The sequence below is a fragment of the Haliotis rufescens genome, unplaced genomic scaffold, assembly GCF_023055435.1.
Source record: "Haliotis rufescens isolate VD_foot unplaced genomic scaffold, xgHalRufe1.0.p SCAF_203, whole genome shotgun sequence".
NCBI lineage: Eukaryota > Metazoa > Mollusca > Gastropoda > Lepetellida > Haliotidae > Haliotis > Haliotis rufescens.
This window is the reverse complement of record NW_025963895.1, coordinates 21,754-35,963: the sequence shown is the minus strand read 5'-3', so window position 1 is coordinate 35,963 and position 14,210 is coordinate 21,754. Positions and strand designations below refer to the sequence as shown.

Genomic DNA, 14,210 nt, shown 5'->3' with positions numbered 1-14,210 from the left:
AGTCGGTTTACAAGACGTATCAGCATCGAATCTGTGATTTTCCAAAATGAAATCTGAGGTAATGCTGATATTCTTGTGTTAATTAAAAAACATGTTGAGAAAGATTCACAGACATATTGTCTTTGCATTGGTTTGTAACGTTGACCCGCAACGCAACGATGACAAACTAACATAATATAAAAAAAAACATGAATATTATATGCATTTTCCAGAACGAAATGAAAATCAAATCATTTATAATTATTCTAATAAACTAATTATGCACTATATATTACAAATACTGAAAAGGCCACAAATTTAAAGTGCTAACCTGCACGAGAGTCAAAACTTCAAAGAACAAAGTTACCCTTATGAAAACAATGAGTCTTTCCTGCCTCACAAATGCCATTCAAACAGCAACACCTTATTATAACATTTGCTCCGAGAATACGCCTGTTGCATCGTGATGAAAGTTTGCTTCACACAAACAAAACTTAAATATTCATATGCATCAACGTTGCACGCGGGCGTTAAAAGGCGTGACAAGTGTTGCCAGATGCCCTGCAGCAAGAACTTCAGTTATCCACGAGACGGATGTTAGACGACTTGATAAGCAAGATGTCTTACACAAAGGCCGTATGCCAAACTCGCTGATGATAACCACAGACAGGTGAGTATTTTGGCGAAATGCATCCTAAATATATTTATAATGCTGTATCTGTCAAAGCGACTTGTCCCAAAATACGTACTAAATATTGTATGTGGTATTGTTGTGGATGTTGATGTACTTATTACAATAGTTATTCAACTTTATATATTGTATAGTTGTTGTGACATGTGCTGTCCCCCGTGGGGATTCCGAATAAGTATAGGTCCGCGCAGTCGATCCTTGCCGTACGAGCAACCATTAGGGGTTCGACCCGTGAAGATCCGGGGTAGAATATGTCTTCAGCAACCCATGCTTGCTGTAAAAGGCAACTATGCTTGCCGTAAGAGACGACTAACGGGATCGGGTGGTGAGGCTCACTGACTTGGTTGATGCATGCCATCGATCCTAATTGGTCTGGTCCAGACTCGATTATTTACAGACCGCCGTCATATAGCTGGAATATTGGTGAGTGCGGCGTTAAACAAACAATCAAACAAAAAACATTAGGGGTTCAGCATCGGTTGCTTGGTTCATTGCGTGGCATCGTACCCGGTGGCGTTAATCTTTGCTCACAATATCAATCACTGGTTTGTCTGGCCAAGGTTCGACGTAACAGAGACTGTCATGCGACATTAACACACAATCGAAGATTCAAGTCTTTATCTGGGGACCAAAATTTGCATTCATTACAAATATGTAATCCAATTATTCACCAAAACAAGTTCTTGGTGCTTGTTTTGAGTTTTTTAATGACGCACTCAAAAAATACCTGCAATAAGGCGGGAGTCTTTAAATAATTTACTCTGTACCAGACAAACCAGTTATTAACAACACGAGAATCGAATGTTGGGATTTCATAACAGGCATTCAGCGAAATCACCGAGCCTGACCACCAGATCCATTTGGTGTCATGTTGTGGCCATCATAGGTTTCTGGGAACCAATTCTAACCCGGAGGGAGTAAGTTCGTTTATGGAATGCAAATGTGCTTCAAATGTTTGTAATATGGTAGGTTGACCTTGAAACATTCACTGATTATTTAATAATCTCTGCTGACAGGATTTGGTTTGTTGTTTTATGCCGCACTCAGCAATATTCCAGCTATATGACGGCGGTCTGTAAATAATCGAGTCTGGACCCGACAATCCAGTGACATCATGAACATCGAACCACGCAATTGGGATCGATGACATGTATCAACCAAGTCAGCGAGCCTGATAACCCGATCCCGTTGATCTCCTTTCATGACAAGCATAGTCGCCTTTTAGGGTAAGCATGGGTTGCTGAAGATCTATTCTACCCCGGATCTTCACGGGTCTGCAGACAGGAACCCCATGAAACAATACTTGCTTTAATGTTTAATAATTGTTTGATCATTGTTACAACATCCAAGACCGTAGTGTAGACAAGTGGAGGACGCACCATTTCCAAATTTGACGCTTCAGTGACAAATATGATGTTCGATACAGTTCCCTATTTTGACTTCAACCATATGTTCTCGTGTTTTTTTAGGCGGAAAATTGACTTGCATTTGCATATGTTTGTGATGAGTTCAACTGGTTGGACAGGATATGCTCATATTTTCGAACACTTGATATCATCACTATGTTATAGTGATTCATAAACACATGCTGACGGTATAGTCGAACTCGTACAATCGACCTTACGTTTGGTTGATATGTCTTAAAGGGGGCACGGGTGGCCCAGTCGTCTAAGGCGCCGCGATTCGCTGTGCAGGGTTGCGTCCCTTGGGCACGCCAGGAACCTATGATTGTGGGTTCGAATCCCGGTTCGCCCCGATTATGTTTCTAGGTTTGTCAGCACCATACCCGTGCTCGTGGGTTTCACCGAAGTGGTAAACGTCTGAGACCTGCATCACTTCGGGCTTTCCTCCCACATTAAGCTGACACGCCGTGATATAACTGTAATACTGTTAAAAGCGGCGTTAAACCCAAAACACTCACTGATATGTCTTATGATTGTAGAAAGGCTGTTGTTGTTGTTATTTACAGGATAGTTTCAAACAGGGTCACGATGAAGTCGTTCAGACGGACGTTGATGCTGATGGTGCTGTATCTGACGGTGGCGTCGACCAGGAAGAACGGCTGGGCGCCGCGTTGGATGGTGAACCTGTTGTGCACGGAGACCTCAGCTCTGACTCAGGTGCCCTGGGACTGCACGGGCTACCTCCACTGTTACACCCAGGGCATCACGACGTACGGCGTCTGGGTCAACTGTCCCCCAAATCTCCGGTTCGATCAGATATCGGGCAACTGCCTCCGGTTTTCTCCCGCTTGTGTGGATATGGCCAGTATGTAGATATACAGTGAGTGAGTGAGTGAGTTTGATTTTACGCCGCTTTTAGCAATATTCCAGCAATATCACGGCGGGGGACACCAGAAATGGGCTTCACACATTGTACCCATGTCGGGAATCGAACCCGGGTTTTCAGCGTGACGAGCGAACGCTTGTATGTATACAGTCAACACTATCAGTGAGTGTGTGAGTGAGTATGGTTTTACGCCGCTTTTTTAGCAATATTCCAGCAATATCACGGCGGGGGACACCAGAAATGGGCTTCACACATTGTACCCATGTCGGGAATCGAACCCGGGTTTTCAGCGTGACGAGCGAACGCTTGTATATATACAGTCAACACTATCAGTGAGTGTGTGAGTGAGTATGGTTTTACGCCGCTTTTTTTTGCAATATTCCAGCAATATCACGGCGGGGGGCACCAGAAATGGGCTTCACACATTGTACCCATGTCGGAAATCGAACCCGGGTCTTCGGCGTGACGAGCTAACGCTTTAACCACAAGGCTACCCGACCGCCCCTTCAACACTATCATGATTTGTTGTTTGATTGTTGTTTAACACCGCTCTCACCAATATGCCAGCTATTTTACGTCTCTAAATAATCGTGTCTGGTCCAGACAAACCGATGATTGATATTGTGAGCAACGATCCAGGTCATTGCGCCTGACCACCCGATCCATTTGGAAGCCTCTGGGGATCTATTCTAACCGGGTTCTAACGGGGTACGCTAACTCTAATACAAAATTCGTTTGATTCGTTCTATTCAAAAATCGCTTTTTACATAAAACATTTACCATGAATCTTTAACTCACTCACACATAAACAATAGCATTTACTCGGCCATAGTGGGGACTTGGTTCCATCATTCGTCACCACTCGCCCCTTTCCGTAACCTGCTAGAAGACTCCATTCGTCACCACTCGCCCCTTTCCGTAACCTACAAGAAGACTCGTCCCCCTACATTCGTCACCACTCGCCCCTTTCCGTAACCTGCAAGAAGACTCCATTCGTCACCACTCGCCCCTTTCCGTAACCTGCAAGAAGACTCGTCCCCCTACATTCGTCACCACTCGCCCCTTTCCGTAACCTGCAAGAAGACTCGCCCCCCTACATTCGTCACCACTCGCCCCTTTCCGTAACCTGCAAGAAGACTCCATTCGTCACCACTCGCCCCTTTCCGTAACCTGCAAGAAGACTCGTCCCCCTATCGATGAATGCTATGTGCGAAAATATGACAAACCAATCAGAATGCGCGTATGACTTCAAGTTCTTCGATCAACGAATCCCTCAGGAATAAGTTTTGATTTTATATATGCCTTGCATCGAAAAATATACCCAAGATACAGTTAAATGTTTTCAATCATATAGTATAATGCCGCATGTCCCGATGTGCTTTAAATTGCATCTGAAATATATATAATATATGGGGAATATACGTGAATCATTACGCAACGAGTTAACAATTCTTTTATCTATCCGCGTTTGCGCTTAGACGGAACCCGGTCGCAAAATGGCCACGACAGGGGTACGAGTCGCTATTCGGCTTGTCCCGGATTAACACGAGTTGGTCACGAATGTTAGTTCCATATAACTGAGTCATGGACACATGTTTATGATGCAGTCTGAATTGTACAGTCGAGGTTTCGTCACTTTATTCCATATAATTGAGCCCCAGTACTGTATATTTGTCGAACGAGACGGGTGGTCAGGCTTGGTTGTCATACATGTCAAAGTACCACGACGGCTTGAGACGTTTCTCATAATATCAAACGACCCGTGAAGATCCGGGGTAGAATAGGTCTTCAGCAACCCATGCTTGCCCTAAAAGGCGACGATGCTTGTCGTAAAAGGCGACTAACGGGATCGGGTGGTCAGACTCGCTTACTTGGTTGATGCATGTCATCGATCCCAATTGGGTGGATCGATGCTCATGATATCGATCACTGGATTGTCTGGTCCAGACTCGATTATTTACATATAGTCGTCATATAGCTGGAATGTCTGCTGAGTGCGGCGTTAAACAACAAACAAACAAACAAACGAACAGCATTGACCACAGCACACAGATCACAAATCAGGTTATGCAACGTTGGTAGCGGAGAGTAGTTGGATGGGTGGACTCGGAGTTTCTTGAGCCTGCTCTCCACTGAAGCCCAAGTGACTTTGCTCAAAATATGCCTCTCAATGGGTACCCGGTAGAATGAGATGGCAATGTGACTGTTTCCTTCTTGTGCCTCACAGGCAGCTTGTGTTGTTTTCTCCACAGGAAACTGAGAATAAAAATATGGCACACAGTGATCCATTGACGGGGTAACAGCGTAGCGCTGTGAACATGCTTTGATGTGTGGATTTGGCGAATTATTAATATGCACATTATTGATTCTTTCAGAAATAGCAAGCAAATATTGCCCGTTCTACCCCCATCTGACGTTTCCCCACCCAGAAAGCTGCGCCATGTTCTACGACTGTTCCAGGAAAACTCCCAATGTAACATACGGACTGAAAATCTACGAGAACGAATGTCCCTTCCCAACACTATTCAGCACAACATTAGAAACATGCACGGACAACCTGACCGACAACAATGTGCGATGCAACAATGCCCCAGCCACAAAATGTAAGTATTTATAAACAAAACGTCAAAAATCGCATTTCCACTGTGAGTGAGTGAGTTGGGTTTAACACCGCATTAAACAGTATTACAGTTATTTCGCGGCGTGTCAGCTTAATGTGGGAGGAAAGCCCGAAGTGATGCAGGTCTCAGACGTTTTCCTCTTCTATGGTGCTGACAAACCTAGAAACATAATCGGGGCGAACCGGGATTCGAACCCACAATCATAGGTTTCTGGCGTGCCCAAGGGACGCAACTCTGCACAGCGAATCGCGGCGCCTTAGACGACTGGGCCACCCGCATTACAACTGTAGTTCTGTGACATTGATAGTCCACCCATTTGCGACTAAAACGGAAAATGAAAGTATTTAGAGTGTTTTTTAATGGAATTGAAAATTGAAAGAACTTCAGTTAAATGTGATAATGTCTATTTAACTATCACACTAATCCCGCAACAGTTTGTATAAAGTATGTGGCTGGGTAATTTTGTTACAAAATAAATTGTTTCAATGAAGACAGAGGTTATAAATGAATTTGCAACCACATGACCTCTACCATTTTGAAATGTACCGAAAAAAGCAAATGTATTAATTTTAAAAGATAAGATGGCTAAGATTCCCATGTTTAAAGTTTTAAATCAATTTGTGTGTTAAACAGTGAAACCATCTAGAAGTATTCTTTGAGTGCTAAGTAAGTGCCAGTACAGTTCATCTGTTTGGATATAATATCGCTAACTTAAAATATTTTCAACTGAACATCAAACATGATTAAATCAGATGAGAGGTTTCTTTTGCTTTTCAGTATATAATAGACGTTAATCAAAAGGGGTATCCCATGTGGGTTTAGGCTAAAAATAGATAAGTCGGTTTTGAAAGTGACGTAATACGTATAGGACCACGCCCTCGATTATCTCTATCTATACTATTCAACATTTGCTAAGGACCAAAGCTTTCGATGGCACGTTGTAGTGTATCATAACGATGTGTTGTTAATGTCGTTATAATTTTTTAATATGAAGTTTACACGATATACGGCTTTTCCATTGGACGAGAGGTCGGTCACATGACCGCGAAATTGACGTTCATAAGTGTATGAACGACACAATTTGACGTTCATACGTTTTTCACGAGACCGTGTTCTTGAAATGACGTAAGCACTGACGGACTACTTCCACATTCCTGGGGAAACCCCTGGGAATTCCCTAGCACGAAAACATGCATAAGCGTTCTTTCTGATCATTTAGAACCTTTATTCTTGGTCTCAGCGTTATCGACTATCTACCCAGGAAACTATACCAGTAGATAATTGATGTCATCACTAGCATCTTTGTTTTACATTGACAGACTACTTTCATTTGTAGTGAAAGGTTTGGTAGAGAAGTATAGTCTCATAGTGAGTGAGTGAGTGAGTATGGTTTAACGCCGCTTTTAGCAATATTCCAGCAATATCACGGCGGGGGGACACCAGAAATGGGCTTCACACATTGTACCCATGTCGGAAATCGAACCCGGGTCTTCAGCGTGACGAGCGAACGCATTAACCACTAGGCTACCCGACCGCCCCTATAGTCTCATAAGTGTATTTAAATGGAATAGATGCATTGGACCAACTTGTAATAGGGACTTCCTTGCATCCTCTACCACATTCGTTACACCGTCAGGATGGGGTTTGTAGTCTTTGCAGACTCTCATCCGAAAATGACACCTAGAAAAAAGGTTTCGTTTTTAGTGTTGAAAAATAACAATAGATAACTTGCAGTGGAAACGGAAATGTTTGCAGTACCAAATGTGTGTGGGGCTGACTCAGTGAAGCATTTGTAGGCTTAGGTTTGTAGTTTAAATTCAGTTCTGGTTTTTGAGGCAACCGATGCAGCGACACCAGAGGTGCAACGGTTCGACGAGACTCGATTATTTTCAGGGCGTCACCATATAAATGGAACATTTCTTGAGCAGCGTTAAACAACAAACAAATCATCCTCAAAAGATCGTGAAATGTGGTAACTTTGCATCAATTCAAATATCAAACATATACAACAACAAATAAATGTACATAATATAATAGGTAAACAATGTATGAAATATGTGTGGTCCTATTTAAACTTTCGAGGATTAACCTACACATGTAATGGATTTCTATTGAAGCCTTTAGGGCCATTTTTTTCGATACTCTCTTGAAATATCAAGATGCTAAGTTGATATGATTATCTTGAAGTTTCAAGTTAGTATCTTAAAATTTCAACTTCTGTATCTTGAAATTTCAACAAAAAATCTTGACATAGTATCTTGAAATTTAAAGGAAAAAAATGGTCCTAAAAGGCTTTCGTAGATTTCCGTGTGGACACATGTTAATCTTATAAAATGATTGTCATGTGTTTCTAGGCGACTACAGAACAGAGTGTGTTATTGAATCCCGTGCATGCGTGCAGGATGGCTATGCGCCCACACCTGGCACTGTCTTGTCCGCGGATTACATCGAGTGTCAAGCTGGAAAGATCAAGGCCACTCTCAAGTGCAAATCATCTTCCGAAATTTTTGATCCGTTACGGAAATTATGCACGTCCAATATTTCACGTAAGAATGTTGTGGTCATTTTATTGGTGTGGTTGAGTGGATTTGGTTAGCGCAACTTTGACCAGAATTCTTGTTATGTCACGGCGTGTCAGATTGATGTGGGAGGAAAGCCCGAAGTGATGCACGTCTTGCCCGCTTTGGCGAAACCCACGAGCACGGGTATGCTTCTGAAAAAACTAGAAACATGATCGGGGTCCCGTGGTGAACCGGGATTCGAACCCACGATCATAGGTTTCTGGGTATGGATATGGTGCTGACCAATCTGGGTTTCGAATGATGCATGCATGGTGCTTGGGTTGTATACTCCCCAGGGAGCTGAGAATGAAAATCGAGTGCTCACTGATCCATTGACTGGGGTAATAATGCAAGCGCCATGAGCACACAAGCTGGTACGGACTCATTATTATTATTATTATATCAATCCGAGTCCCCGGCTATGGACTTACATGCCTTTGCATGTGTTTGTGACGCGTGGCAGGATACGCTCACCTTTTCGCGAACACCTGGCATTATTACTATATGATAGTGATTCATAAACACATGCTCGTGATATAGTCGGAATTGTATGCTTTATGCAGCTATATCTATTGGATATGGAAAGGGTTTTGTCGCTTTATTTACAGTATTCGGACAAAATGGTCAGATAATATGTTACATATGTCAGTAGCGGTGTGTTCGGGATTCTGGTCAAACTTGAGGACGGCCACAGTGGCCAAGTTGTAGAGCGTTCGCCAGGAGAGCGGAAGGTTTGGGGTTACGATCCCCGGACGCGTCATACCAAAAGACGTTAAAAGATGGTACCATGCCTGGCGCTCGGCATTAAGGGGCTAAAACAAGGACTGGTCGGCTCGGAGTCAGTATACTTTGTCTGAGTTCGATGTCCATGTTAAACTCAGCATGGTATCTCAGTGGGCACTATAAAATCGGCATTAGTCCGGACTAGTACAGGCGATGCGCGTCGATATATAAATGCAACAAACCTGGACGCGACGTTAAACCCCATTTCACCTCACGTGTATGGAAACGCGGACTCAATCTGTTTCGGTGGATAATCGAGAGTGATTATTCTCTAGCGCCAGCGTTTTATATTCCATCCCAGAATAGCTGCTTTTATAAGGCAGTAGATATTGAAAAAAAAAATTCTGATGATTATCAGTGGCAAGAAAATGATGCACTCATAAAATGTCATATTTTCTGTTTGTACTACTAGGATGGCCTTTAATGGTACTCCCAGGGTAACACGTTAGGTAGAGTGACTTCCCTTGGTGTATAGTTACATGTGCAACAATCTCATTAAAATCAGATCAAATAAATCGCTGCCGCTAAACAAAGATCTGAGGACATCCCATCACCACTGAAACGAATAACAAGAAGTCGATATCAGCCAATGAGAAAGCAGCTTTCTCGAGCTTTACAGCACTCGTTTCAACCTGGCGACTTCCATTTCAGACTACGTTTGAAAAATATGTTGACACAGTTCTCGATTAAAATTTTGAAAACTGAACAAACTGCAACGCCTCCTTCGTTCAAATGTGTATCCCACGGAAGCGAGAGTCGTACGGGTCGTAACTGTCGTTCGGAATACCCCGTGTTAACGTTTTCGAGGTTGCATGATTAAAGAAACACATCCGGACTTTCACTTTCATGATCTGGTAAGCGACGCTTTGATTGGTCGGATGAAAGGTCGTTCTGACGTGACCCGTAATGGAATGTCCCCAGATCTTTGTTAGCGATAGCGAAACTAAGATCTGATTTTAATGAGATCGCATGTGCAAGTATCGGAAAGTTTGTTCGCCTGCCCTGATGGTAATCGTGTACGTTCACATTCCAGAGTTAGTGGACGCATATTGTGGAGCCAACCCGACCGCCAAGTTTTCAGACCCTGTCAACTGTGCTCGCTACTACGACTGCAGCAAGCAAGTCCACTACACTGGCCTGAACCCGTACCAGTCGGAATGTCAATACCTGTACCTGTTTGAGGAGTCCAGTGGCACGTGTATCTTGTTTTACATGATGAAAACACCATGTGGAAAAAAGCTGGAACCAAAAGCCCCATGTAGGTTCATGCAATTTGCTGTTTTCATACATTCCTTCGGAAGAGAGTGAGAGAGTGAGTGAGTTTGGTTTAACGCCGCTTTTAGCAATATTCAGCAATATCACGACGGGGGACACCAGAAATGGGCTTCACACATTGTACCCATGTCGGGAATCGAACCCGGGTCTTCGTCGTGACGAGCGAACGCTTTAACCTCTAGGCTACCCGACCGCCCCTCTTCGTATGAGAGAACTGGAAGAAGAGTGTAGAGCAAGGGTACCCGAAGATTTAACCATGGTTTATCTATAATGTAATTATTCCAAGCTTTTTAAGACAATTATTAACGCAGAAAACCATTAAATACACAATGCCATTTAAAAAGTGGTCAAATGTAACAAATGTTATATTTGGGACAACACTTTCTTAGCAAAGTACAGATTCTCGTACTCTTTTGGGGTTGAGAACCGTCCGGGATTCGAACCCACACTTGCCAGAGTGAGGCACCTAATCGCCAGCACCACTTTCTAAATGGCATTGTGTTATTCATAGCTTTCGGCCATGGGAGCCGTGCCAATTTACACTTGTCAGAGGGGTACACAAAGTACGTGATCTAGACTACCAGTTGTCGGACTTTCATTTTTGTGGAAGCCTCGGTGGCTGAGTGGGTTAGATCGCTGGCTTTGTGTGCTGGCGATTATGTGCCTCACTCTGGCAAGTGTGGTTTCGAATCCCGGACGGGACTCAACCCCCCAAAAGTAAGAGAATCTGTACTTTACAAAGAAAGTGTTATCCCAAATATAACATTTGTTACAGAAAACCATTGTTTGATATCCATTTGGAAAGGGTTAGATTACTTTAGCGCAATGTAGATGCAGCCCTCACAGATCTGATTGAAGTAGGTAGACATAGAAACATAGTTTGGGATTTGAGAATTTGTGATTTTAATTTGATTGAAGATGTGTTTAATTTTAGTATGTTCAAAATACGACTATCTAAGAAGTAAATATACAGAAATACCTTTTTATGTACATTCCACTTGGACCCATACATATCCGGGTTAGGATGGATCTTCAGCACCCCATGCTTGTCCTTAGAATGGACGATGTTTGTCGTAAGAGGCGACTAACAGGATCAGATGGTCAGGCTCCCAATATCTTAACCACGCAACCTGTACGTAAAATTTAGTGTGAAACCAACAAACAAATAACAAATGGTATACATCAACATTTGTATCACACAATTAACTAGGTTTACAAATCATTACAAGTTGCTGCACATCAATAACAATGATAGTATACAATAAAGTGGTAGTAGAATACTCAATGACATTATCAAAGATAGAATATTGCTAAGTACGGCGTTAAACAACCAAAAAATATATCCCCCTTAACGCATATTTATATCGATTATTATCAAAAACTATCAATGTTTATGTTCAGTGCTATGTTAATTAGAATATAAACTGTTAAACAAATTTGCAACCGCTCCTGAAAATATAATTATACTGTGGGCATACACCGTGCGTCTGGAACAGCCGAAGGTTCTTGCAATACGGGTCTGTGACGCTCCTATTCTGGTCAAACCAATGACTCTCTCTCTCGCTCTTCCAAAGATAAACGTGGCATTTCTCTTGTGTGCATTTTGCATTCAGCATATCAAACAGTTGTCTTGCCATATTTGTTTCAACATTTTGCACATGGATTTTGTGTTGGGTCCGAAAAACATGTTTTACCATTTTTGTGGTGTTCTGAGAAATGCACAAACCTTTCGCAGTAATGTCACACCTAGAGAGCGTTGTAGTGTTTGGGCGAACGTTGTCAGACAGGAAACATTTAAAAAACTGATAAGGATTCGAACCAATTAATTTGTTAAAAGTGGGAAGTTTTTTGGGGTTTTTTGCGCGTCAGTATATATTTCCAGCAACAACAGTCTGATTTAATCCGTACAAATAATCACATGTCCGAAATGATACATTCATTTTGCATTCCATAATGTGGCTTGTTTTATCATATCCTTTCTTTATAGTTTACTAAACAATGATAATTAGGAGATAAACATACTGTGTTTTCAGTTTAGAGCTAGGTTACCTGTAGATTTAAGCGCGCTAAATTGAATTTGGAACCGAATGCGCTGTTTTTGTAACTTTTCACCAAAATTCTTAAGTACCTCATTCTTTCCACACAGATCAATCCCAATCCATACAGAAATTTAATTTTGTATGGATATCAGCAATACTCTTTTCTGCAGTAAATATTAATAGTATCACCTTATCAGACAAAAAAACACTTACTTGTTCAGGCTAATTGCGTGAGTGGCTTGTGCTAACGGTAGTTCACCCTTTTCGCGAACACCAGGTGTCATGACTGATTTTCAGTGATCCATTCATTATTGTTACCACTCTTCTGCCGTTTACACCCAATGGAATCTGTTTAGTATGGAATACTGTAAGGGACATTCTCGCGATCTCGCATTCTCGCGATCTCGACCTTTGGAAACGAGCTAAATATGCCCAACACACGAGAATGCGCGAGATCGCGAGAATGTCCCTTACAATATTCCATAGTTTAGGGCGATGCTCAAGATTGATAATTCTCTCACGTTGATGTTTCATACTTCCCCTCTGTTAAGGTGACTACAGGATAGGACAGTGTCTGGGGCGGCAGTATTGTATGGCGTGTTCCGCTTCCTGTATTGGGCAGCCTGATGGGAAGGTTCAGTATCCCGGCATTCCAAGCACGCGCTATCATCTCATTTGCAGAGACGAGAGGACGATGGACATTCAAGAATGCGCAAAGGGCTTTATTTTCGATACTAAAATCCGAGGATGCTTACCAGATGTTGACGAAAGTATATCATTAAATACATTGTTTTTTAATTATCAGTGACAAAGGACAGTGTCCATCACTTATTAGATATTTGGATATTACATAATGGCGATATTCAAAGCATTCCAAACGATCGAAGGTTGTATTAATATAGAGAGTTAACTTATTATTAATATTTCGCTTAAGATTAATGATCGTTTGACAAGATGCGTCAATTTGACCTAATCCGCAGTTGTAACATGAGACAAATTTTCGACAAAGAGCATCTTTCAGCTGAGGTGGATGTTCATTTATGATTTGATGTCTCTTTGTGGGGATCAGTACTAACGACGGCAGGGGTAACCACGACAGCATCAACAACAACCCCGGTGACTACGTCTACAACAGACCCAAATACCTCGACAGATGTTACAACTACTGTGGCAGCAACGACTACCACCGCTTCGGCTGGGACAACATCAACCAGGGCATCAACGGATGTTACATCTACTGTGGTATCAACGACTACCACGTCTTCGGCTGGGACAGCATCAACCACAGCATCAACGGATGTTACATCTACTGCTGTATCAACGACTACCACGGCTTCGGCTGGGACAACATCAACCACGGCATCAATGGATGTTACATCTACTGTGGCATTAACGACTACCACGGCTCCGGCTGGGACAGCATCAACCACAGCATCAACGGATGTTACATCTACTGTGGCATCAACGACTACCACGGTTTCGGCTGGGATAACATCAACTGTGGCATCAACGTCTACAACTGCGACCCCAGTCCAGGATATTTGTCCCTGTGAGAATTTTACTTCGTTATCAGAAAGACTGGATAACTTGACATCCATCACCAGCTCTCTGGCGGAGCAGCTTAAGGCGACAGGTAGCCTGGTTATAGCTTTTTTAAATGCTTTTTTAAATGAACAAGGTTTCGCCATGCAGTAAGACGATGCGGGTTTCATATCTCACTGGACTCGTGAAGATCCGGGGTAGAATAGGTCTTCAGCAACCCATGCTTGCTGTAAAAGGTGACTATGCTTGTCGTAAAAGGCGACTAACGAGATCGGGTGGACAGGCTCTCTGACTTGGTTGATGCATGTCATCGATCCCAATTGCGTGGATCGATGCTCATGATATCAATTACTGGATTGTCTGGTCTAGACTAGATTATTTAGAGACCGCCGTCATATAGCTGGAATATTGCTGAGTGCGGAGTTAAACA

At 42.6% G+C, this 14,210-nt stretch overlaps 1 protein-coding gene across 1 annotated transcript in view; it reads left to right on the top strand.

The window, feature by feature from the left end:
- Positions 1 to 538: 538 nt before the first annotated feature.
- Positions 539 to 14,210, top strand: part of LOC124110876 — a gene marked incomplete at its 3' end in the record, with an annotated part of 34,293 nt that continues 20,621 nt past the window's right edge. The window contains exons 1-7 of the mRNA XM_048401034.1: positions 539 to 649; positions 2,640 to 2,938; positions 5,335 to 5,562; positions 7,935 to 8,126; positions 9,958 to 10,182; positions 12,790 to 13,008; positions 13,308 to 13,871. Coding sequence (XP_048256991.1) covers positions 618 to 649; positions 2,640 to 2,938; positions 5,335 to 5,562; positions 7,935 to 8,126; positions 9,958 to 10,182; positions 12,790 to 13,008; positions 13,308 to 13,871 — 1,759 coding nt within the window. The remainder of the gene's footprint in view (positions 650 to 2,639; positions 2,939 to 5,334; positions 5,563 to 7,934; positions 8,127 to 9,957; positions 10,183 to 12,789; positions 13,009 to 13,307; positions 13,872 to 14,210) is intronic.